Source organism: Paralichthys olivaceus, chromosome 6 (genome assembly GCF_024713975.1).
Source record: "Paralichthys olivaceus isolate ysfri-2021 chromosome 6, ASM2471397v2, whole genome shotgun sequence".
Taxonomy (NCBI): Eukaryota; Metazoa; Chordata; class Actinopteri; order Pleuronectiformes; family Paralichthyidae; genus Paralichthys; species Paralichthys olivaceus.
In genome coordinates this window covers 12052089-12077183 of record NC_091098.1, presented here as the reverse complement: position 1 = coordinate 12077183, position 25095 = coordinate 12052089, and the positions used below count along the sequence as shown (strand labels likewise).

General features: G+C 40.3%; 1 protein-coding gene across 8 annotated transcripts in view; it reads left to right on the top strand.

Moving 5' to 3' along the window:
• kazna (kazrin, periplakin interacting protein a) overlaps positions 1-25095 on the top strand; it is a 166151-nt gene that overhangs the window by 8150 nt on the left and 132906 nt on the right. For 7 of the 8 annotated variants that reach the window (XR_011243122.1, XM_020088888.2, XM_020088886.2 and 4 more), the window contains exon 2: positions 13043-13200. Coding sequence is in view for 7 of the 8 variants with exons in the window: in XM_020088888.2 (XP_019944447.1) it covers positions 13043-13200 (158 nt within the window). In the remaining variant the exon portion in view is untranslated. Of the gene's footprint in view, positions 1-428; positions 448-13042; positions 13201-25095 lie in introns of those variants that run through there. The other variant, XM_069525924.1, reaches the window with a different exon arrangement.

Below are 25095 nucleotides of genomic sequence, written 5' to 3'. Positions count from 1 at the left end.
ACTTTTGGGGTGCTAACATTCCGTCATGTTTATATACATTCTGCAAGAAGCATCAAATTGATAACACCATTTTTTCCCCATCAAAATTCATTAAATATCCACTTGAAAATTATAATCAACTAACGAATTAAACTTACTGGGAAATGAACCACTGTGATGAGGACTTACCTAAAATGACAGAAACCATTTTCACCCTAGTTTGGTCCTAGACCCACCCACTGACATGGAAGAGGTGTTTGACCTGTGCTCAAGCCGGCCACCAGGTGGCGAGACAGGTAGTTGAGACGCTTTGCCTCATGTTCAGGGGGCAGTCGTGTTGTCTGTGTACAGGCCCACAGTGTTCGAGCCTGTTGCTCTGCAGTGTGTGGGATGAACTAACACTGAGGTGAGCAGCTGATGCTGGGAGATGTCTGCTGCTCTGTGGAGTTAAAGTTCCCACCTGCTCAGGTAAGACTCCAACTGTGTGACAGCTCAGTGTTCACATGCTGCTAACTGCTGACACACTGAGTGTGAATCAGTGTAGAACACAACCTTATACTGTGATTAATCACAGACACGTGGTGATTAATCATGGTATCATGGTACAGTGTTTGAACCACACGCCCACATATTTCTGTTGGAGTTTTATGTAGACTGTAGCAGTTTGTGTTGGGAGGTTCCTGATGTTCTCTGTGGAGGATGGACAGTGTGTCTCTGCATGTGTGTTATCTTTGTGTTGCTAGAAAATGTCCTACAATTTAATGATGAAGCAATAGTTATCTGTGTGTCCATGGATCTGGATGTTTAAAGTGAGTTGGGATGTTTATCATCCATCTGCAGACATGCTTAAGAAAATAATATTTATGAATCTAGATTATTTCACTGATAAAGTGATAAAATGAAAACCAGGATTTTATTTGAAATATTACTGATTATTTATTATTTAATCATTTTACCAATGTTATTATTTGCTGGTTATTCTTTCTGTCCATTTTTTCAGGATCATTTTTGGCTTTTACATTTTCTATAAATGCAGCTCTAGAAGTGACTGGATGTGTCGGTGCTGCAGAACACTCTAGTGACGTTGTGCTTCTTGTACAAGCAGCACTCATGTTCCCACAACAATTTCACAGCTTTGGCAACGGAATGCAACAGAAACAGAAACTCGCTGCTGTGCTGCTGTAGCTGGCACGAGTGGGCAACTGGTGAACAAACCAGTCTGCTCTCAGTGCTTTTGTGATGATCACGTCAGTGAGCAGTGATGCAGATCCACAAGCTGGCAGGGCAGCGTGTTGGCCAACATTCAGGCAGAAGCAGCAATCTCCCTCTCATCCTCAGTCTTTGAGTCTTTGTTTTTGTTGAAGAAGACTTCTAACTGAGGGGAATGAGCCGGATGTATCTTAGTGGCAGCCATGTTAAGAGCTGCTTGGATTCTCTAAATGTTAAGGGAAGCAGCTTCAATGCTTCCTGTCTGATTTGCTACAGCATACAATACACTGGACCACTGGAGATAATGCCGTCCCACAATTCCTTGTGACAGCCACCTTTAAAGCAGTGCACCATTGTAGTTTACCAGATCAAACTCTTGTAAATATAGGAACAGAGAACCTGATTTTTATGTGATACCATCAAAACTCATAGAAATCCTTGCAGATCCCAATCTATAAATATTAGAGCACAACCAATGTGTGTGTTCACATAAACCTAATTATAAATAATAATAATAGTAATCTTGATTATGGATACATTTATTGTCTATATTTTGTAAAACATAGTTAAGAATGCCTGTCACATTTTGTAGAAAGCCTGGATTTATATGCCCAACACATAAAGATATTTTATTCTTTATAAAGTTAAGACAAGAAAAAAAAGAAACATTACAACAAATAATCTTAAACGAGACAAGAACAACAATGAATAGTTGCCGATTTGTTTTCTGTCATTGATTTTTCATCGTAGCTTCACATTACTAATGGAAGGAAGAGGCTCTATACAGCTTCTAAACAAGTAAAGCTGAGAGTCTGTGCTCATGTTGTTTTTCAGTAGTTTACGTTGATCAACTGCTTTGAACTTTTAAATATGTTTTTTAAATTAACTTGACTTATGCCATTGACATAGAGTGGCAAAGATTTTCTATAATTAACTTTGAGGCCATTGTGAAGGCTTTCCTGTCCATGGTGCTATGTAATATTGACAATTAGATTAAAATTTGAAAAGTGTTTCCCTTTATTTGAGAGATCATCGGGAGTTATGCTGTAATTTATGGACAACACTTTCTCTTCTGGGTTTTCTGCCAGGCAACTGTAATCCTCACTAATCACCCAAAGTTGATTATGTCTGCAGTTGGGATTGTTTCATATTCTTTGGTATGCAGAAGAAGAGCTGTCTTCGTCGCATTTTTTTGTTTTTTTTCTTCAGTTGGTTGTATTTATCTGCAGCAGCAGGTAGATGATGCGTCAGCAGGTAGATGATGCGTCAGCAGTGTGCGATTCTTCTGCCAATCACGTCAATCCTGGTCTCTAGTCCTTCACTTTCCTGCGTCTTAATCCTTCACTTTCCTGCGTCTTAATCCTCACTTCAGGCGCCTGGGCTTTCTCCATCTACACAATTCATCTCCGCAAAGCTTCTCTCTGTGAGACCAGATCGTTGATGAGTGATAAAAGCTTAGGTTTTAATCCCAAACACATACAGGATTACAGTGTTGCTGCTGTGACTTGGAGAACATTAGGTGGGATCGTTTGTAGTTCACTTGTGGCAATACATTTCCAGCTTCTGCGTTGAAGCTACGCACGTAGCCTACACACGGGGCAGAGCGTTCATAGTTGTGCTTAGGTGTGTGTGAGTCGTGCAGAAATTACACCACCGAAACGCTAGTGTCTTACGGTCTGGTCTGCTTATTTACAAATTCTCTGGGGTCTCTGTTTACCTCAGGACAATGGGGAGTGTTATTAAGCGGATCATGTTGGAGTTGGAGCTGATAGATGTCAAAGAACTGTAACAGAGAAAAGAAAGATATCGTCTGTGTTTGTTCCTACAAATCAAAAATGGCAGCAAGTCTCCTAGAAATGCAATGATACCAAGCGGACCAATCACAGCTCTTGCAGTCTGCAGCGCCTTGAAGTGTAGTTATATTTTAGTGGTGCACGTCATGGCGTAGGGCCCTGCCTATGTGTAGGCGTGTACCCAACGTACACGCCTACACATAGGCTACTGGCTCCAGCTCCCCATGTGACCCTCAAAAGGAAGAGAAGTACAGATAATGGATGGAAGGATGAATGGATAAATGGATAATTATAACAACTAACAGAACAGTAAATAGTCATGGATGGACCAGGCAAAGTCGGAGAGGCCCGAGGGATCAGGTGGCCGTGGTCGTCACCAGGAAAAGACACAAAAGGACGACAAAGAGATGCAAATTAACCACAGAGACACAAAACATCACAAAACTACCACGAGGGGATGCTGAACCATCTACAAAGAGGTTCAAAATGTCCTCAAAGAGACACCATGTCTTTTAAGATGGATTAAACCGCATCACAAATCAAAATGACTGCAGTCGACAAATACTTTTAACATGCTTAACTGGCCACAGTAGATAAAGTAACAGGCACAAAGCAGCTCTTGGCTTATATCAGTGTGTTGGGAAATGAATGATGAAACCCTGATGGAGGCCAGTGTCTGGAAAGCTGTTCGCTCCCCGCTGTGTGTGCAGTTAGCATAACATGCAATGTTTTGGTAGAACAGAAAGTTCTCTTTTCATCCTCAATGTCGCATACAATCCCTGAGGAACTCCCTACATTTAGTTTGGCCTGACAACAGCAAAAGGAGAAAGGAAGTCCATAGATGTCAGCACAAATAAACATTAGACAAGAAGCCTCTGATTGTTTTTATTGCATGTGGGCAGCCACGAAACAAGAAATATAAAGCCTCAGAAAGACGAATTAATTAGTCAACATAATAAATAATATATATTTTCTCAGATACATTGGGATATATTATGAATTATAAATTGATTCTTTAACTGGGCAAATTAAATAGATTTAATTTAGTGTCATATGCAGGTTATCAGACACAGAGATAAGAAAAGTGATGTACTGTATCATCTAACCAAGGTCAGAGGAGTATGTTTCATTCTCAGGATGTGTGTAGAGGCTTAAAACCTCCCCCTCCCCTGCAATTATCAGAGGCCGCGCTGCCTCAGGGAGTAATCTCGCCCTCTCTGAGGTGTTGGGACGACACAGCACAGCGAGCTACAAAAACACACAGAGCTGCTCAGACTGAGCTGACCCCACATATCGGTCAGGTCTTAACAGTCACACTGACGGTGTCGGCTCGGCTGGGAGTTCTCCGAAAACATCCAGAGGAAACTGATCTTAACAGTTATTGTCGCCAATGGACATTTAGAAACCATAAGGGCCAGTTCTTCAAAATTAAATGTTGGAAAAACAACCCTCTCTTCACTTGCTCTCTGTTGAGGTTTTGAGATTTATTGTCTGTGGTCACTTCACATCATTGATGCTCACAGGTTTGAAAAATAACATTTAAAAATCATTGAAACAGAAACACAAGCTTCTAGAAGCAGTTAGTTCCTGGTGCTCACTGTGAATATTCATTTCGTCTAAACTCCAACTAATGAATTGAGATGGAAAATGTCATCAGATATATCAACGCTGATATAGTGTATGTGGGCTGTTGATGGAAGGGTGCAGCTTAAGATTGTGTTGATAATAAGTGACTGTTATGAGTTTACTCTCTAAAATCAAGATTATTTTGAGCTTTAGGCTTTTTCACTCAATAAATGTACTAATGAGTTAATAGTTTTAAAATGTTGTAGATTAGTTTTCTTTATGAATAAGAAACCCATTGAAATGTTTTTGAAACAATCTCATCAATTAGTGATCTGTAATTGCAGAGTAATAAGAGTATGATGTTGGAGAAAAGCCAAAGATACAGTATGTTTGAGGCCCGATGATCAATATACATGCATATGAAATTTTAATCCTGTTAGTACCACAAACACGTTTCCTTGAAACTTCCAAAAGTAAAATCAAAACTTCACCGCCATCATACCCCAAGGCAGGAAAGTAAAAGAAGACCACTCTGTCATTTTGTCAAAGTCTTTGCAGATGTAAGCTGCAGATGTTCACACCTTCCATTTGTCATTCTTTGCAACATGGTGTTTCGCAGATTTGCCTGCCTCTTGCAACATCTGAGTTTGGAGTTCATTTTTAACACTTAGCTGAAGTGTTCGGTCTCTCATCCATTCTCTGAACTCTTTGACATGATTCTTGTGACTTTTGTTAATGGCAATTAGCAAACTACCGTCTGTGTTAAACTTTCTATAACCTTGCCCATGGTCCCATTCACTCTCCTCCATGTTTGTTTGTGTTGGCAAATGTCCTGCCTGTATCCGTGTTGTGTGTCGAACTTGCATCCATTTTTAAACTATGACAAATATTGTGTATATATGTAATAAACAATAGGAATGATTATATTGCCCAGCCAAAGGAGAACCTACCCTTTAATGCTTTTCTACTCATCACTAGATTATCTGCAGGTAACTATGCCGAAAATAACAATATAACGCTCGAGTTTAATTATTATTTCCTCTTGTTTTTAGTGCTATGAAACCATTTAAACCAACTCAGATGGAATTTCAGTGTTACTTTTACTTTTCTAGTTTAGTTTTAACTTGAACACTAAACCCTGACAGAGGGCTGTCATTATTCATGCATCTCTCTTGTTTATATTTTGGCAGCAGCTTCCAGCCCCCTCAGCCAAACCAGCAGGGATGACAGTGAAAGGAAATGGTCTTGTCAAGTGTGATTCATGCCCGTCCCCACCAACCTACCCTCCTCCCAACCCCCATCCCCCTACCCCCCCTAGGTGCCAGTATGCAGACTTCTTAAGTGAAATTTGAGAAGCTGCTGTACAGCTGATATGTCGACTCACATTACAGACAGCCATGCCTCCTGTCCACAGCATCACTCCCACTGAACGACCTTTGCCCCCAAAACACTTCCAAGAATATCAAAATTTCAAATGTTAAGAGGTAAAAGTCGAGTGGTTGATGGACTAAAGACCGTTCAATAAGATCCAGGAATGAAGCCAATTATCCCCGATATGAACGCTGCCATCTTGTGCATTAGAAGCATTAGAGTCTGTGCAGTATTAGCAGTATCAAGGTCCCATCGATACTTGCGCTTGACTAATCACGTGTCAGTCTCGGCTGTCAGTCATGACCAAATCAGTAATTTAAACAAAACTTACTCGAAAAATTAACACTTGCACAAACATGTGTGATAAAGATGATAGAAACCATCTTTGAGAAAAATTTATTTAATGTGTACTTTTAATTTGATCCATGTACCAACCATTAACATGGTGGAAGCCAGTTATATGACCTATATTGGCTTCATGTTTTGGGAGCCGTCATGTTACCATCTTTATATACACTTTACTGATGTGAGTTGTAAAAACTGGATATAGTGATCAACCATATATGAATCATAAAACTTAATTTGGTTAATTTGGTTATAATTTGAATCGTGATCAAGAAATCTGCTCACAGTGATCATTCTGGATCTTTTCACGCATGTTTGGACCATAACATTTTACCGGCTCTGTCAGTAATTTACTGTTCCTCTTTGTGTCTCTATCCAGAGAGGAGATGTAAACTATACTGAGATGTGTTTTGGTACTTTGCTACTAAAAATATATCATATTATGGATATCAAAACTTCAAATAAGATGCTGGAAAAGTGTAGATTGGAAGAATTGGACCCTTAAGGCCAGTTTCTCTAGTCAGACTCAAATTTCCTGTGCTTTCATTTTCCGTAATGTTTTTGCTAATGCACTCACCATCAGCCATTAGCCGTTCATCCATGAGTTCAGAGAAAGTGCATAATCCTGTTTGAGAGCATTTGAAATCATCTCTCAGCAAGAGCATTTTTGTCTTCAGCTTTCACACGATCTCGCAGAGGAAACGAGCGCTTTGAAAAATCCTGCCTCGTGGACTTGAGATGTTTGTGGAGCGCTTTAGAAGTTCAACTTTGAACTGAAGTCAGAGGTGTTTATCCTGGAATTCACATTTTAATCACCATAGTTTGGGCACATTCAACAAACAAGTGAAAGTTTTTACACCAAACAGACAAAGATTCATCTGCCTCTAGACACTTGGCCTAGATCCAAACTGACAGTTTCTTATATAGTTGGGAGACGTGCTGAGAACAGCACGCTAACAGACCACCCAGAATCTATGACAAGACTCCACATACTGTTCTAAAGTTATAAAAGCAGCACAGTGTTGAGTTGATACAACAGTTTTAATCTCATCTAGACTTTGGCAGAGCGGCCTGTCTATTGAATCCTTCCTGTTTGTGCAGTGCTTTGTGCCGAAATCAAAATCAACCGGAGACTGCATTAGACGCAAGGCTTTTCCTTTTAACTTAAAAGCCCCGGGTCTGTTTATGTGCTGACTGTGTTTATGAGGCTGCATTACTGGACAATAAAGTAAATGCACAACAACATTTGTCCTATAATGGTGCAGCTGTTGTCCCTTTGTTTTCTGGCATCAGATACTGTTTTCATTATTCTTTCTCTCACGGTAGAATCGAATACAAGCTCAGTGCTGGTCCTGTAATCCGTTCAGCATTTGAGGATGTTGTTACAACTGCAGCAGAAAAACACAACATCGAGGGCAGAGAGGAGAAGAGAGCTTCAGTCGTGTGGAGCTCAGCAGAAACAGGCGAATAATCAAGGGGTTTGCGTTCTCTGCTGGAGGGAGAAATGGGCAGATATGGTGTATAAGCCAGTGCTGGATTTTTCCATCGTGGGGAAACGCACTCACACACACAATTACCCTCACACACAAACCATTTTTAAGTGCACAGCTAACCACCTCCAGGAAACCTCATCCCATTTCTGCTTCTCTCCCTTTATTCTTCCCATTACAGCGGTAACAGATACGATTAGTGGACTTTAACGAGCTCTGCAGAGATGAGAGTTGTGCCGCTGCTTCACAGCTACTGAAACGCCCGCAGTTCGGCCCCATTAAACTAGTAATGTGTGTTCCTCACCGCTTTTATCATCTCTGTCTCTTTATTGTCAGCATCTCAAATCTTTTTGTGGAGACTGTAGGTGGAAAGTTGCATGACTCTACCTCTTCTTGATGTGTGCATGTGGTTTGCTCATGAATGCTTAATTTTTGCCAGTGCCTGTGAATGCAGTGGGTCTTCAAATATTCGGTAATGATTATTTACATACATTTACATTGAGTACTTCATTATTTTAAGGTTAAACAAATGGGAATCGATTAGTCCAAAGAACTCTGGACCTATCAAGCCAAAATCCAAAGATATTAAATTACAGTGACAACATTTTTTCTATTTCTTACCTTTTGAGAAGCTGCAGCCAGCTAATATTTTGAATATTTGCTTGATATTAAACTGCAAATAGTGATTCTTAGTATAAATATGATTGTTTACTTTATTAATGCCTTAAGCTATGAAAAGCTACAGAATAGTATCAAACTCCCATTTTAATATCCAGAAGCACAATGCAGCACAATCAATTTTTTTTGCTTTATCTAACTATCTAACTAGCTTATTCAGTTTACATTACATTAAGATAGATTTGCCTTTCAGTCCAGGAACGTTCTTACTTTAGTCCTTGTGTTCTGGTGCATTAAATTGAATTAAACTAAATGGTTTTAAATTAAGTTTCCTCAAATAATTTCAGCTCCCTTGATGAGACTTGAATGAATTACCATTTATTGTTGATCAGCATTTTATAGAATGCTATGCTAACACACATGTCTATATGGGACCCTCATGGCTGGGAAAAGTATAGACAGTAATTTTCAGTCATCTGTTTGTCACACGACACTGTCTGCTGATAGATTATGATATTATATCTGGAAAACCTTAATAAGAACATTACCAGGAAAGGAATGAAAGAAAAACCCTCATGGCATCATTTTACTGCACTGAATTCATTTCTGTTCTTGCTAAAATATATCCGAAAATTTCTTTCATTTTGATCCACATATCAACCAGAAAAATCATAGATTTATTCAGTGTTTGCTGTCGATGGCTCTCCATATCTCCTACCAGCCTCGTCTCTCCAAACCCACAGAGCCACTTCTGAAAACACTTCATCATCATGTGTGGAGCAGTGATAACACCACTTATATGTAATGTGATGGACTGAAACTATCGTCACATGGCTCTGAAGAATCCCTCGTGAGACACAACTGTGCCTCAACATCCTGTATTTTCACACTAACAGGCCGGACTTAGACGTGACAATAATTTAAAGATAAATGTTCCATTTGTTTCTTTCTTTTTTCATGAGCTGAAACAGGGACAGTGATTTGATTTGCATTCACAGTGTAGTTTTAATGCAGTGGTGGTGCTGTTAAACAAACACTAGTATTAATACTGGAGTGTTCTATTGCTATCTATAGGGGGCAGTGTTGTGTTGCACTCCTACTACCAAACCAGCTCATTTACCCTGTGGAGATGTTTTTCTATGATAAATCAATATGGTAAACTCTGCATTACAAGGAGGTGAAGTAAAACCAGAGAGCCACTCCAGACAACCCATTAGAAGTGGAAATATATGGAGACGTTTCAGCTGGAATATTCACTGCTTTATTACTCAGGCAGGAACATGTTAAGACATTCAAATTGATGAAAACAATAAACAACTGAAAATATTGTCCTCAGCTGCACACTATTTTACATCCTGCGGACACATTTTGTGCATTGTTAAGTCAAGGTTTGGATGAGTGTGACCTTTTCCTGCTCCGTGCAATGCAGCAAGTGTAAGTCTGACCTCAGAACAACCCCAGACATGGATTTCAGCTCATTTCTCAACATTTCTGCACAATTTCCTGCGAAATAAGCTCCTGTTATCCAGACTTTAGCCTGACTTTTTTTCCCACCAGTAGTGATCTTATTTCCCCTTGTACCCAGAGTTGAAGAGATAAAAGCCTGATATGGTGCCACTGTGGCCTCTCCTCCTCATTTGTTGTGCTGTTCCTGCTCTACAGGAGGACGTGTAAGGCACTCACAGATTTGCCTGTGCTGCTGTGACAGCAAAAGAGAGGGCAAAGAGGAAAATAGACAGAAAAAGAACAAGCACTGAGCCAGAATGAGGATTTTATTCTCTGTGCATCCACTGTAATGAAACTAGGGCAATTTATTCTTATTTCTCCTCCCATTAGCTGAGGCAACCTGCAGGTGAAATCTCTTGCAGTGTTCAGATGAAGGAGAAAAAATGACAGCCCCGTGTGTTTTGTTGTATTTTATTATTATCAGCAGTGTCACTTTATCACAGTTGTGTATTTGTTCTGTCTATATTGATTAAATATGTTAGAATCTATAATCAATAATCAAAGATGTTTGGTCTGTTGTGGCAGCATGAGAGACAGACGCCCTGATTAAGTGTGTAGGATGTTCTGAATAGATTATTAGTGATACTCCCTTTGGGCGTGTGCTTCATTAAAGTAGTTCATGTCATGTGAAATGATATGTGAAGCTTCCAAACCATGTGGTTGTACCTGGATGTCCAATGGCGTAAAGATCACAGTATTGATTAGCCTGTCTGTGCTGTCTGAGGTTTAATATCAAGTCTATAGGTCACTGTGTGGGTGACCCACCATACTGCAGCAAATTATCTCTATTGATTCAGTGCACGGTGTATGAAGCAGCTTGAATGATCAATAAAATTGAAATTAGATTTTAACAGTGATGTTTACACAACAGGACTTTTATTTTATTTTTTAAAGGTCTTCATTAACTGTGAAATCATATGATTCTCCAGAAGGTAAATGTTTTCATATATAAATATTAGCATGTTATTAATATTTGACATTTCTGCGATTACATGATCAAATTCAGTTTGAACACTTGGTTGTCACTGAAACTTAACATTACAACCTTCATGACTGATTTGCAAGACAGTCCTAGTAGATTGCATTTACTTCAGTAGTACCTAATAAACTCAGGAATTCAGTGTAGAACCTCAACAGTAGATGGATATTCAAAAAGGGCTGATCAATAAAACATTATAAGTAATAAACACAACAGATATTCCAACACATCAATGTAGCATAAATCATGACAGTGAGGAGGTATTACATGTTATCTATTAACATCAGATTTGTTTGACTTCTTTAAACATGTTTATCATTCTCTGATCATAAAACCTCAACCTTTACTCAGGAGCAAAAAATCTGCCAGGAAATAATACTGTTAAATTTATAGAGATAATTATCAATATCAACTAAGACTAATATTTTTTTAGCATCATGCTATTTTTGGCCTTATCATCAAGCTCTATATTTGAATGAATACATCTTTCTCTGTCTATCAAAACTAAACATTATTGGCTTTGCAAAGAAACAATTTATTGCCGACCTCTTACTTTGTTGCCCATTAGATATTGCAACTGCTTATCCCACATAACACAACCAGAGCTAATTCTATAAAATACATTTAACTGCTCTTCTATCTGGTGTGTTTTAGTATCATAGTATTTCCTGTATATCTCAAAGCTGTGAGGTGGCTCACAAAACTATAAAACCTGTTCCAGCTCAGAACTGGAAATTTTGATATTGATTTCCACTTGCTTGCATGGTCACTGTTTGTCCAGGAGAGGGCGCCAAGAGTAAGCAGCTGAATCCTCCCCTCTGCCAAATCTCCAGTGAAGAAGTCAGAAGGTTTTTTTCCAAGTTTGACTCCATGTCTGTTCTCAGTGCAAAGAGAGTGTTGCTCCTCTGCAGTCAAATCAACCACAAACAAATATAAACAGATTCTTGTTGTTCACCTTCTCACGTGTTGAGGAGTGTCGGCCGACAACCAGAGCTCTCACACAATCAAAGATCCGTCGTCTCCTCGACTCTCACCTCGAGGGGACACAGTCTTCCTCCTCAGCCCCCTCGCTCCTTTCTTATCGCTGCTGCCTCCGGTGCCGACTTGTCAAATTTCTTCCTGAAAGCTTGTTTGCTTGGAAATGTCAGCAACTGTTAATTTTTCCGTTTTTTCCTGTGGGGTTATGTAACACATTAATCTATGCTCTCTTTTTTGCGTGGGCTTGTGTGTGTGAAAGAGGCTTTATATGTGCATCCTGAAAAGACCTTATATGCACATTCTTGGCTTAAAATCCCCCTACTCTATATGGGTTTAGCAGATTGGATGTCTTTAATTGGCAGAAATGTGTCGGTGCATGATGAAGTCGGCATCAGATGACCTCTGGACATGAGGTCACTGCTCTATGGTTGCATCCATCTCTTCCTTTATAACTGACAGAGCTGTCACTTTCGAGGTTTTAGTTTAAAGTTTAAATGCTGCAAAGATGGATAATGAGGCATTAGGGGATGGTGCAGTATCTCATGAAAAATACAAAAGACACTTATGCTAAAAAGGCACAAAAATATGGAAATTGCTTTTCCTTCGACCCTTTCATTTATCCAACATTTCCACCATGTTGGTGGCCTCGGAAATAGCTGTGGTGACCTTTCAAAGACTAAGGGGGATTAATGGTAAATGGGAGAGGGTTGAGGAAGTCTGTGTGTGTGTGTGAGTGGGAGAAGGAGGAAATACACTAGGGCTGGCTAATTTTTAATGTGGGAGCTGAGCTGGGAGGAAACCTGGAAGGAGAGGTTTGCCAGGGACACACAAGGGCAAGAACAGGGAAACAAAAACAGGATGGCTCTCAGGCCGACATGGAACATTGTGGGCCAGAGAGGGCGTAGACAGAGAGAGTGGATGACAGTGTGACAGTAGGAAACCGAGGTCTTCCACTGTGTTATCTCTGTTGTTCCTGCTCAGTAAGAGCAGAGGAGGAAGACAGATTGTGTATCTGATGGCACTTTATGATCCACTTAAGCCTGCCTGTAACCTATCATTTTAATTTTTTAATTACCTCATATAAAACCATCTGTCTTTGTGGGATCAATTATTCTCAGAGCAGTTTTACTTGGATTCGCCACAGTAAACTTGCTCTGTACATTCACAGCCTATTTGTGGCAACTTTTATTTTTGTGTCTCCCCTTTAGCTGTGCAGTCTCTGAACAGCCTGAATGACCAGATTGCGAGCTTCATGGTGCCTGGACCCAAGCCCCTGGAGCAGGAGAAGCACACCTTTGTTCCCCCAGAGAAGGAGACCCTGCAGAAATCCATGACCCTGATGAGGCACCTCCTCGTGGATGCTCAGGTACAAGAAACGGCATGAGCACATTCACGAGGGCACAAGCCACTTGAGAGCTCAGGCAGAACTAAACTCTGTTTACAGCAGCTTTCATATCAGTGAAACCTCCACCAAAGTGAATTAATATCAATGAAAGTGTTGCAATCAGAGCGAGTGGTGAACTGTTGACCGACTGTAATGTGCTTTAAAATTTTATTCTCGCTCTCGTCTTACATCCTGGATGAAGTCACCACATTCTATCACCGCGTGTCGGTGAATCTTGCTGTGTCACATTTATGGCTCGGTCGGACATTTAGGGTGTTAAACAGATTTGTGAAGTGGCCGAGACTCTGATCCTTTAAGTTCCAGACACGTATGACTGCACGAAAACAAGGTTTGTAAAATCAGTAAAAACATAAGACGAATCAGAAAATTAATCGTTGTTTGTTCCAACTTCTCAAATGTGCTGCTTTTGTTTGTTCCATATAACTTTAAATGAAGGCTTCTATGTTTTGGACATTTTATCTGTCAAAACAAAGTCTTTTCCTCGGTATCTCTGTGTTTGGAAAGTTGTGATGGATCATTTTGTTTGACGTCTTATAGACTAAACGATCAATGGCCTCTGAAAGGATACTTGAGGGATAATCAGTTTGACAGTAATCATTAGTGGGCAATGCACTGAGATCATGTGGGGCTGACACACTTTGCTGTTGCTAGATAATGTGATCTTGGAGAACAAAGGTCAAGAAAGACATGAAGTAAGAGAAAACCAGACTCGTGCTGTTGCGACACACTTCATACTTCATTTTGCACCGGTACAAATTGTTTGTGAAGACACCGGATGCTATTTCTAAGCTACTCCAGCAAAGGGCCTCAGATGAAATAGAATTATTGACTATGTGTAATAGGGGTGCAACAACAAGGTTACATTTCCTCTTTCAGCGTCAATTGCCACTTAAACTCCCTCCGTGCGATGACAGATCTACTGAACAGAACATAGTGTGAGAAAATATTCTACCGGTTAATTTATTTCTTCTTGCCAGCTCTGCCCTCCCTCCCTGTGCTGAGTCTCTCCCCTTCTTTCCTCTTATTCAGTGACGACCCCAGTGTCCTCAAAACAGAATTTTCTAGAGCATCAATCATAAGTAAGTAAGCAGCCGGGAGAACGTCTGACGACTGTTTGTGGACTGCTAACGCGGCACCTTCTACGTACAAATGAATTTGCTGAACCGTTATTGTTGCGTCAAATAAAGACGGTGGGGACGTGACATAATTGGCAGCCCTCCCTGTAATCCCCCTCCCTTCTTGTTCTCAACCTTTGTGAGGGAAGAGGAGGAGTCGAGACGCTAGACTCCTATGAACAATCAGAGGGAGGATGCGACCAGCTGAAGTAGCAATGTCAAGAGCGTGATTGAGCCGTTTGTGATTTAATACGCATATGCTTGTTGTGTTTTTTATTACAGTGTCATTTATATTCTCTCACACAAATACAGATTCACTGAACATTGTTATGCATGAGCTCGAACAGATTGTGGCTGAATTAAAACGGTCACAGAGTCAAATCTTCAACATGGTTACTTTAACTTTAAATGTTTGATCACAGCTTCTGTTTTCTGGTTGTTTTTCAGGAGTCACTGTTTTTACAGAAGCTCAAACCTTCTTATGGTTATTTCACAGATACAAACAACAGTATTTTTATCTTCTTTTCCTCATGAAGTCTCATTGTGTAATTGTCTCCGACACTAAAAATCTTAGCTTGAAGTCAGGACTCGTTTGAATTGTAATTTCTCTCTTCAAGGATATCTAATTTCCAACACAACACAAAGCTCCATTTAATGTGAGCCGGCAGAACACAAAGAAAATACAATGTTATCTATGCAGAACCTGAACATTTCTGGCTTTTAACTGGCCAGAAATCAAAAACTTTAAGTTGAGTATAAATTATAAGAATATTATGAGTTTTTTAATGATGATGGAAATGTCACCAACCTTCAAACCTTCTACAGAGAACACATGAATAACTGATAGTTTTTAGTTTCTTCCTGCCATGATCCCATTTCCATCAATAGCCATTTAACTCGATGATGCGTTATGTGGTGATCCTTGGTCACAAACAGATCAAGGAAAAGAGAAAAACAAGTTTGATTCAAAATTTAAACTGCAGAGGACGTCAGCGAAGTAGGAGGTCCTTCATCACACCTGTACTTAGATCTGTCCACCTGAGATCGGCTCACAAAAACCACATGTTAATACCAGTTGTGTATGGGGCCAAAGACACTGGCATCGTTTTATAAACTAAGGACACTGCCGATTGGTTCAACCTGATTTACTGCGGTGACTGAAGGGTGGACACCTCGCCAGCTGAGCTCACCTATTAACTCAACCACCAGTTTATCAAATATCCTAAATCCTCCCCTTACTGCAGTTTAATGGCCTATCAATAGAACATGCTAATTTTAACCAACCTCTATCATTGTCCTGCAAGAGACAACGAACTGCAAAGCTGCTTCATGTGGATCCTGGTTGTCCAGGCCCATCTGGTGTGTATCCTGCTGTCAAGCTGGGAGGAGATTGGCTACAGAGCTTTTGTCACAGACCCTCCCTCTAACTCCCCCTCCCCGTGCTGTACCCGACTGTGACTACATTAGCTCAGCTGTCAGTCATCAGTGGAGGGGGGGAGGTGAGGGAGTTTGGAAACAGGGGGACGTAGATGCAGTTTGGAGGCCAGTAAAGGTGACTTTGACAGTGACTGAGTGGAGACACTGATAAATAAGATCTATCTGACTCCCCCTGACCTCCACTCTGCTCTGATCATCAGTGGAGAGCTGCAGACACGTCTGGCACACACACACACACACACACACAGGAGTAAAATACAGTATTCGAGATAAAAAACCATGAATATAAAAACACATCTAATAAATATTTAATTTTGTGAAATTTCTGCTACAGGCCAGTAATGTAGAGTCCTTTATAATATGTATTCAGCACAGAGCAGATCAGTGTTGCCATCATTGGCGGCTGTTCTGAGGGAATCAATATTGTATGGATGTGAAGTTTCCCTTTTAAGTACTGCAGATTTCTCAGTGACATGCATACAATATTATCTAAAAGAAAAAAAAAACGAGTGGCTTGGAATTAAATAGAAGGTAATTTTGACTTCAAGCTTTAATGATTAATAGTTTCACAATAGGTCAAATGATATGTATAGTGAGATTTCAGCTCAATGTTTAGTTTTCCTTTGCTTGTAACTTCAAGCCCATTTTCCACTGATCAAAGAAAACTTGTCTGTCTGCAGTGGGAATGGATACAACCAGCATTTATATCGGCTCCCATCAGCAGTGATGGAAACTGGACACCTGAGTGAGCGTGATATTCTCGACGCAATTGTTATACTTTTTACTCCTCGTCATGATGCACATTGAACTTCTAGGCGCGGTGCATGAATAGCTGTGAACGTTTGTGTTCTTATTTTTTTATTCCAAAAATCAACACTGCGACACAGCACTGGGGTTGGTTTCCGATGTGGTGGATTCTGAAAAACAGAAAAGGCAAACTCTGGCAATGGAAATGGAGTCCATCATCTTATTTAGTGAATTTACCCACTTTTAAAAGACCTTGGTGTACCTGCTCATTTTGATTCAGCATCACTGATTTCATGTTCTCAGCAAAAAGGCTCTGATACCTGCAGGCGGGCAAAGTTAGAGACAAGCTGCTGAACACTTAATAACCACACATTAGGCTGATCACAGCTTGCAAATGCTTTCTGTGCTTGATATACAAAGTGTTCCTCCCAGGTAACTAACAGCTCTGAGATATTTTTAGGCTGCCTGACACTTACTGCATTTCTGATCTACTTACAGATTTTCAGTGGTCCAGCTGGGGGAATGTGATGGCCCCACCATGATCTTGTGTTTCTTGAAGTAGCTCATGGTGGATTTTGTGGTATTCTCTGGATTCGGTCCTGTGGTATAAACCAGCCTTTTATCAGTTTTATTGTTTGGTCATCGTCTGTAAGTAGATCACTTTCAGTGGGTGTAACCACTAGTCACCTGAGTTACTGTCTCAAGCCAATTCCTGTCATTCCTCTCAGATTTCTGAGCTCATCATCTGTGTTATAATTTTCCAGCATTTTAACTCCCAGGTTTATTTCAACAATAAAGACATCAAGACACACTATACGCTTGTTTTTACTGGTTTTGATTAATTTATTTATTGAACGCATCACAGCAGCCTTTAGAAACTGCTGCAGCTTCAAATGGGCAAACCAAACAGAAACCGAGCGAAGAGTAGAGAGAATATCCAACTTAAATTTGTCGAGTGGACAGAGACATGGCCCACAATGAATGTTAATGTGTTTTGTGTCTTCAGCATTCATGAATACATTTTTATAGTGTTTTCCATGTAGTTCTTATTCACTGACAATATGTCACTGCTGAATTTACTGTTTGTTCCACTGGCCCCAAGTAGCCAAAAAGAAACAAGATAACGGTGACTATAGCTTGAATGACCAATCCCCTTATCTACACTGGGTCTACAATAAGTGTACCCCAGTCGTTTGTATGAAATCATACAGTTTCTAAATGAATATTTCAGCACAAAGCACTGATTTCTTCATGTTTTTGACTTTAGTGCTGGAGCTGTGCCAGGGGTCATGGCTGACCAGGCTGCCCTCAGTCTCTGAGGACTGGGAGGAGGTGCTGGAGAGGGAGTGGGTGGGTGATGGGTCTGGCTGGGTCAGTCTGCCCCTTTCCAACTGGGGCCTCAGCTGGCCCATCAGAGCATGGATTTTACCCATGCATAATACATCACCTTGGTCCCATCTGCCCTCTCAACCCTTCCTCTGACTCCACCGGGCCTGTCTAATGGGCGCTGCTCCAGTCAGGGCCAGCCTGGTGTACTGCCTTTAGTGATGGCTTATTGTGCCTCAGCTCAATCCCAGAGCATGACAAATGACAGTGGAAATTGGGTAATTTGCGTCAAAGGGAGTTTTGTCTTCCACTGTCGGAAAGAGACGGAGAATTTCCTGGATTTTGCTCTTCCATCCAAACATCAAGCACCATTTTCAAAATCCTAGAATTAGTACAACCATGTTCAGGGGTTCAATGATTTATTTGAATTTGAAAATTACTCTCTCATATCAAAGGCAGCAAAGTTCAGACTTGAGGTCGTTTATCTAAGAGTCTCTGTTATTTTCACATTTTCCAACAGTTCATTCTTATTTCTGATATTTCTGCAGTGAGGGTTGTTATACAGACAAGAGCAGTTACTTGTCATTCTTAATGCTGCTACGGTCAAGAGTGCTGCATTTAATTAAATACCCAGGGATGTCTTGTTCATTCAGTGGATAGCGTCCAGCAGGAATACATAAAATGATGTCTTCTACTCTTTATCTGCTACCTGCAATCTGATTTTTTTGGCGCCACACTAACATTGAATTGTTGGAGAGAGATGCATGATGTAGCTGGTGAACGTGTATGTTGAGCAAATTGAAAATGATGGCTTATCTTGTAAGGAATAAATTGAAAACCATTTCCTTATTGGAATGCAGTTCTGAATGTTGCCTCCAGAGAAAAGAGCTTTCTGTCATAGTCAAACAGTAGCAGTGTGGAAATTGTTGTGAGTAAGTATAGGAAATAAAGTAATGAAAAATAAAACTGACTAATGTGCTTCTGCTTGAACTGTCATCAGTGTGGAATATGGAAGTGGGTCACGCTTTACCACATTTTTGTAATGTATACTATTGTGATATGACAATTGGTGACATCACAGTATGTAAAGTTAAGGGGGGGATGTCAGTGGGCCCTAAATTGTGGCCTAAAATTCTGATTTAGAGCATCTTCACTCATGCTACTGGCTTCTACCCTAGTTAAGGTGAATGTGGATATGTGCATACAGTGATGGTGAGATTGATGCAAATCTTAACTGTTTACCCCAATCAAAGTGCATAGGGGGGGGGGGGGCATACTTCTGAGGTCTATTGAAACTGGCACTAGCCCCGTCCTGGGAATTCTGTTGAAGGTCACCCTGGAGCTCACACGGAGGCACCGTGTTTTCCCAGAAACTTCCTTTAAATATTATGTGAGCCACAAAATAAATATCAAACCCGGCTTTACATCTTGTCTATCTGTATGAATCAGAGGTCAAGTTTCAACATATAATAAAACTGGCTAAGACACAGAGTGTAAAGCCAGACTGACAAGAAGTAAAATCTCTGAACCTCAGGAATGGAAGTCTTTAACTCTTTTACTGTGGTACACTAACTTTTAAAGGATCTCCCCTGCTCTTTGCATGAAATCAAATGTATATAATGGACTTCTTAATTATTATTTTAAAGGTCCATTATGTGGAATAGAAATCATGGCACATTTCAAGCTTGCTCTCTGTAACGAAAACTGCAAATGATGATTTTATTGATTCTGGACGTGCACTTAATAGAGCACGGGACAAAGCTGATGATTGTGCAAAACCTTTAACACACCTCAAAGTTCCCACCTCTCCACAAGCTTTAACCCTCCATCAGAGGTCAAGGTTTGGTTCCAACATTGACATACACTCGCTATGGGAATAACAACACAACATGTTTAATAGTCTGCATTGATCCGGAATGCTGTGCCTCAGAGATTTTTGTGACTATAGACCCTCCAAGCAGGTCCCTGAACACAGCTGCAGCAATGACTAACTGTCCCTTTTGGTCTCCTGGGATGGGGGAAGGTAAATGTTGGTCCTGCAAGGTGAAATGCAAGCGTTTGGTTGGATTTGAGCAAACATAGACGTTAAGACATTAACCCAAGGCAAAATTTAACCCTTTTTCATTTCTTTTTTAAATGCTGTTGTTTGGCATAGAGTATATGCCTTGAGGCTCTAGAACTCTAAGACTGTCTGAGTTTGTAATTTATTGTTGAGGCTAATGTCCCAGAATATAGCACTCAAGGCGCATTCAATTAACTCAATAACTGAGGTGGTTTAGGGTGTTGAATAGAAATATTTCCATAACTGGCCAAATAACATGTAGGCTGCTAGGCAACCTGCCTCCTTTGACAGGCTATGTCACGGACAGCCATTTTCATAGTCTAATCGAGTTCATAGTCGAGTTTTTTATCTGCATTGTGAACCTGAACCTTTATCTCAAGCATGTGTGTGCTTTTTATACAATGCATGAAGGTAGATTATTCGTACTGAGGTGGCTGTGGCTCAGGAGGTTGACTGGGTCGTTCACATTAAAATAACACAGTCTCCCCTATTCCCATTCCCCCAAAATACTGACAACCCAAATTGCCTCTGTCTGTGATAACGCACTGCTCATAGATGCATTGTATGAATGTGTGTGTGAATGTCGAATGTCAAAACTGGACTGTAAAGCGCTTTGAATCATCATCAAGACTAGAAAGCTTGTATTCATATATAAAGGATCTATATAAATACAGATAATTTACCCTGTGCCAGCTCACCAGGAGCCCATTACAGTATTTTATAGTTTTTGCCTTACAAGAGAACGACAGGATGATTGATGTTGACGTTCAATAACCTGCTGCTCACAGTGGTTAAGTCTTCTCCCTTCTCATGTGGAGAACAGGTTCTGTTTTGTGGCTTGACCACATCAGATTAGCCACAATACTCTGCTGATCTAACTAGCTCATCTTTTGATGCAGTCTCAGTGGAAACTGCCCCGTCTGTATTTGTGTGTACAAATGATGCGGTATGTTACCATGGAAACAGGTCATTAGGGGATTATTTTTATGATATAAACAGGTCAGAGAGGTAAAAGCTTGTTTATATGTTAGTCCCTGTTGCTCTGTCTGTTTGTGCTGTTTCCTCCTTGTGATTAGTTTCCTTCATATTACCTTGCAGCACCAGCTATCTCCCAAGATCTGAGACTTTGCCCTCAATCTTGGAATGGGGTTACGGAGCTATAGTTGGCTGCCTTTGACTCAGATGTGTGTTGAGTTCACACCAATAGTGTTTAGTGGAGGTAAACACACGAGCCCCAGGTGTTACTCTAGCTGAAAAGGCATTGTTCTTGTGTAAATGTGTGAACAACCTGCAGAGAACTGCCCCACAAATGAGACGCTTTCTTTGCCTTTTCACCCAAAATTAACTTTGACTTTGTATCCTACTGTCATGTGCAGCACAGTATCCTTGGCAACTGCAGCTCAAATAAAGGTTAAAGGATTTTTGAAAGTAAATCACGCTGATGAAAGCAATCTGCATTATGAGTAAGACGGTTCATTACAATAGCCTTACACTCCTTTCTTGTTCCTCACAGTGGGAGTCATGTTGAACATAGTTCACTCTATTGGCCTTAATGTTAGGTGATGTTTATTACAAGACCACTCCCACATTTGTGCAATGCTGGTTTGAGGATAATGAATCTGTGAAGGCAGGAAACGATTCATATTCTGACTCTGGGGCCTCTGCTCAGATAAAACTGAGACAACTGCCCCCCTGAGTTGTGACTCTGAGAAACAGTTTGAATTGAATATAAAGCTGTGTCTGGCTATTGGAGGCACGAGCATGTGTGCATGTACCCAGTGAAGTTTTAACTGGTTTTGAAGGTAAATGGATTTCATTTATAGCGCTTTTCTAGTCTTGATGAGGGGCAATTAGGGGGTACAGCATCTTGCCCAAGGACACTTCAGCATGCAGATGGGGAAGACTGAGATTGAACTGCCGACCTTCTGGTTGGAGGATGGCCACTCTACCCCTCAGTCACAGCCGCCCCTAGACGGGAAACGACTGATCCATTAGTCACAAGTTTAAATACGTTAGTCAACTATATCTGACCACACAGCCATATCTTGTATGAATGGCATATGTCTTACTTTATCAGTAGTTTCATCATGTGGACAATAGTCATCCAAACAGCAACGCAGGCCTAGTTTTCCTTTTCATCTTTGCTAGCTTACGTTGAAAAAAATATTTTTGCTTCTCACTATTGGCAGCCACCACCTTTTAGGGTGGATGGTTTTCCTATGTGTTACTTATGCATGAGTTGACATTGTAAGACAATCAGTGCACCGTAAAAGTAGAGTTGTTAAGTTGTTTCTGAATCACTTTATTGTATTTGTTGAAATCTGCTTCACATCCCGATAGCCATCTACAGATGCAGTTGTGTGGAAAAAAAGAGGAAAAGCTGGGGTCTGTTGGTCTTTCAGGCCTGTAAGAAACAAGACCAATTCACTGGTGTACCTGTCTGTCATAAATTGTCCTGCCTGTCCGTGCTCTCACTGCACATGACCAGAGTCTTCATCCAGAGAGACAAACACGTTTGAAGCAGAGGTGACAGCCTTGGCGAGCAAGTCACGGCAAAGTCGGCTTCTAGCAGTTCTTAGACAGTACATGTTTTTGTGTTTTTAGAGAATGTGGGATGTATCAGTCGTATATAAGTGTAGCCTGCTCTTGCTAGCTTTTTCAGGACTACCAACTTTTGTTTAAAATGTCAATATGACAACTTTGAACATTTCGTTTCTTTTATTGGAACCTGTGTTTCCTACCTTGTGACTTTCAAAGACTTTTCAAAGTCCCTCTTGATAGTTATAGAGTTTTAGTTAATTTATCTTCATGTGACCCTAGAAATCAGCCTTTTTAGAAGGCTTCAAATTAAGTGATGACACTGCAGTGCAGACGGGACTAGTTGGCGAGGAGCTGTAGAATAAGTGTTGGATCACATCTGAGACACAGAAAAATCAATAAAGTTTTAATAAAAAGCTCTGTTGATTAACTGATCTTTGCCTTTTCCATATCTGCTACTTCGATCGGCCTTCTAATGTTGAATTCATGGACAAATAGATTTCCTCTCATACCAAATATCTCTACACTTTGATTTAAACACTATTCAAACTGTTTAGCCTGAAGCTGTTCATTTAATGTGGGTCTTGATAGGAAAAATAAGAGAGTGGGAGCCTGGCTTTGGACTGTGCTGATTGAAAAACGATATGATAAAACGGTCTTTGAAATATGCAGGGCAGGAGGGAAGCGGTGTCACGTCGCCGACATTACATTACTTTAGTAAACACAACTCGGCTCGTCAGCTGCAGATGAAAAATTGAACAATTCATATTGGCTTAATCCATAATTTGAAAGAAACAGTCAAAGCCCTCCCATCACTTTGGATTTTGATTATTCTGTCTTGAATGAGGTTTAAATAAATCAATGGAGAACTTAACAATACACAGCTCAGCAGTGTTTAGTTTTCGAATAATCACTTTTTCAGTGGCTCATAATGAAAAAATAATTAAGGCTTGTATTATCTATGGAATCATTAATATCTTGTTCTCAAACATGAATTGAGGCCAGCCCTCTCTACTTCAAGAGTTTTAAAGAATTTGTCAGTGTAGCACAGCCGTGGGAGAAGCTTTTTGGATCTCGTGGAAGCCTCGAGATAAGTATACCCAGTGCAGCACATCCACTCTGGGTTATAATTGTCCTAAATTAATTCCCATTTATTTTTTATTATTGGGGAGATTATGGTATTCTACAATACAACCTCTCTTTATGAACACCCAGTGAGCTTGTATTGATGGCACCCAGGACCACCCAGAAAAAATAGGACTTTAAAAAGGTATAAATTAGGGTGTACCATAGTAATTCAATACACTTTATGTCAATGTCTGCTAATATCTCCCCATGGTCTGCTAACTGCACGTTTTGTGTGTGTGCTGGAAAACATTACAGTTTCAATAGACACGTGTTTGGAAAATGTAAATATGTGATGATTGAAATGTTATGATTGACAGCTCACACTAACTTGCGATTGGTTAAGTGCATGTATCGGCACAGACTTCAAATGACGTTGTTGGCACAAGATGGCAGCATTCAGGGTTCGTTTCCAGGGTGCTTTGGCTTCATTTGTGGGTAGTGGGAGGAATTGTGGACGTGTCGTCCATCTTTATATACAGTCTATGATTGACAGCATTTATAGTCTTCAGCTAAAAATGAAAGAAAAGCCAATGTGGAAAGTCAATTATAATTCCATGCGTCACATTACCTCCATCAAACAGTTTTCTTTATAGAATCAATCATCCAATCATACACAGCTCTAAGACAGTGTTTCACAAATTCTTCTCAGTTGCAAGGCTCCAAGGTCAAGGACTGTGCTCTGAATGATGATATTATTAACCTTGTGACAGATCAATCTATAAAAGCAAAAATACAGTGAAACAACTGTTGCATGTGAAACAAACTCTTATATCATATCTAATACCATAATGCTTATAATATTCCAATTCAGTTATTTGATGGCCATTACCCATTTTTATATACTCTGAGAAACATTTAAGACTGCATGTGGGTCTCTAGAGCCTACATTATGCCAAAATAACAGTCAAGTCAACTGGAAGAAAGCTTTCACATTCTGAATCTGTAACTGCTCACTTTAAAAAGAAGTGGTCCAAGCACTTCCCTTCATTTTCCCCATTTTGTGTCTTTTACTTTGCTTTGGGAGATTTTTTTTTCCTAACGTTGAGTGATATCAGTCGTGTTTGATCTCGGCAGCTGATTACACACTGTAAAAGTAGACGGGGCTCCTCGTGGTTAAATACCACAGTAAATGGGATTAGGTTTTTAGTTTCCCATGAGACCAGCTGAGCCCGGCTACCAAGCTGACACACTCAGGATGGACACACTGCTGCCCAGGAAATAGATAACAGCACATTACATTTGCTCATATAGCCTCAGTGCCACTATCTGTGCACACCTAACTCTTTCTAATTCATTAATGCAGTTTAAAAGGACTTACCTGGACTGTGGACTCTATTTGAAGGAAAGTGCACTCACTGTAAATTGATTTCTGAAACCCAGGGCAGAACTGTGAATGGACATATTCTTCTGACATTACCACCAGCAAAGCAGACACAATTTGTTTGACCATACTTAGGGTTTATTTTCACCTATAGTGCCGTGTCAAAATCAGCTCATTTAATG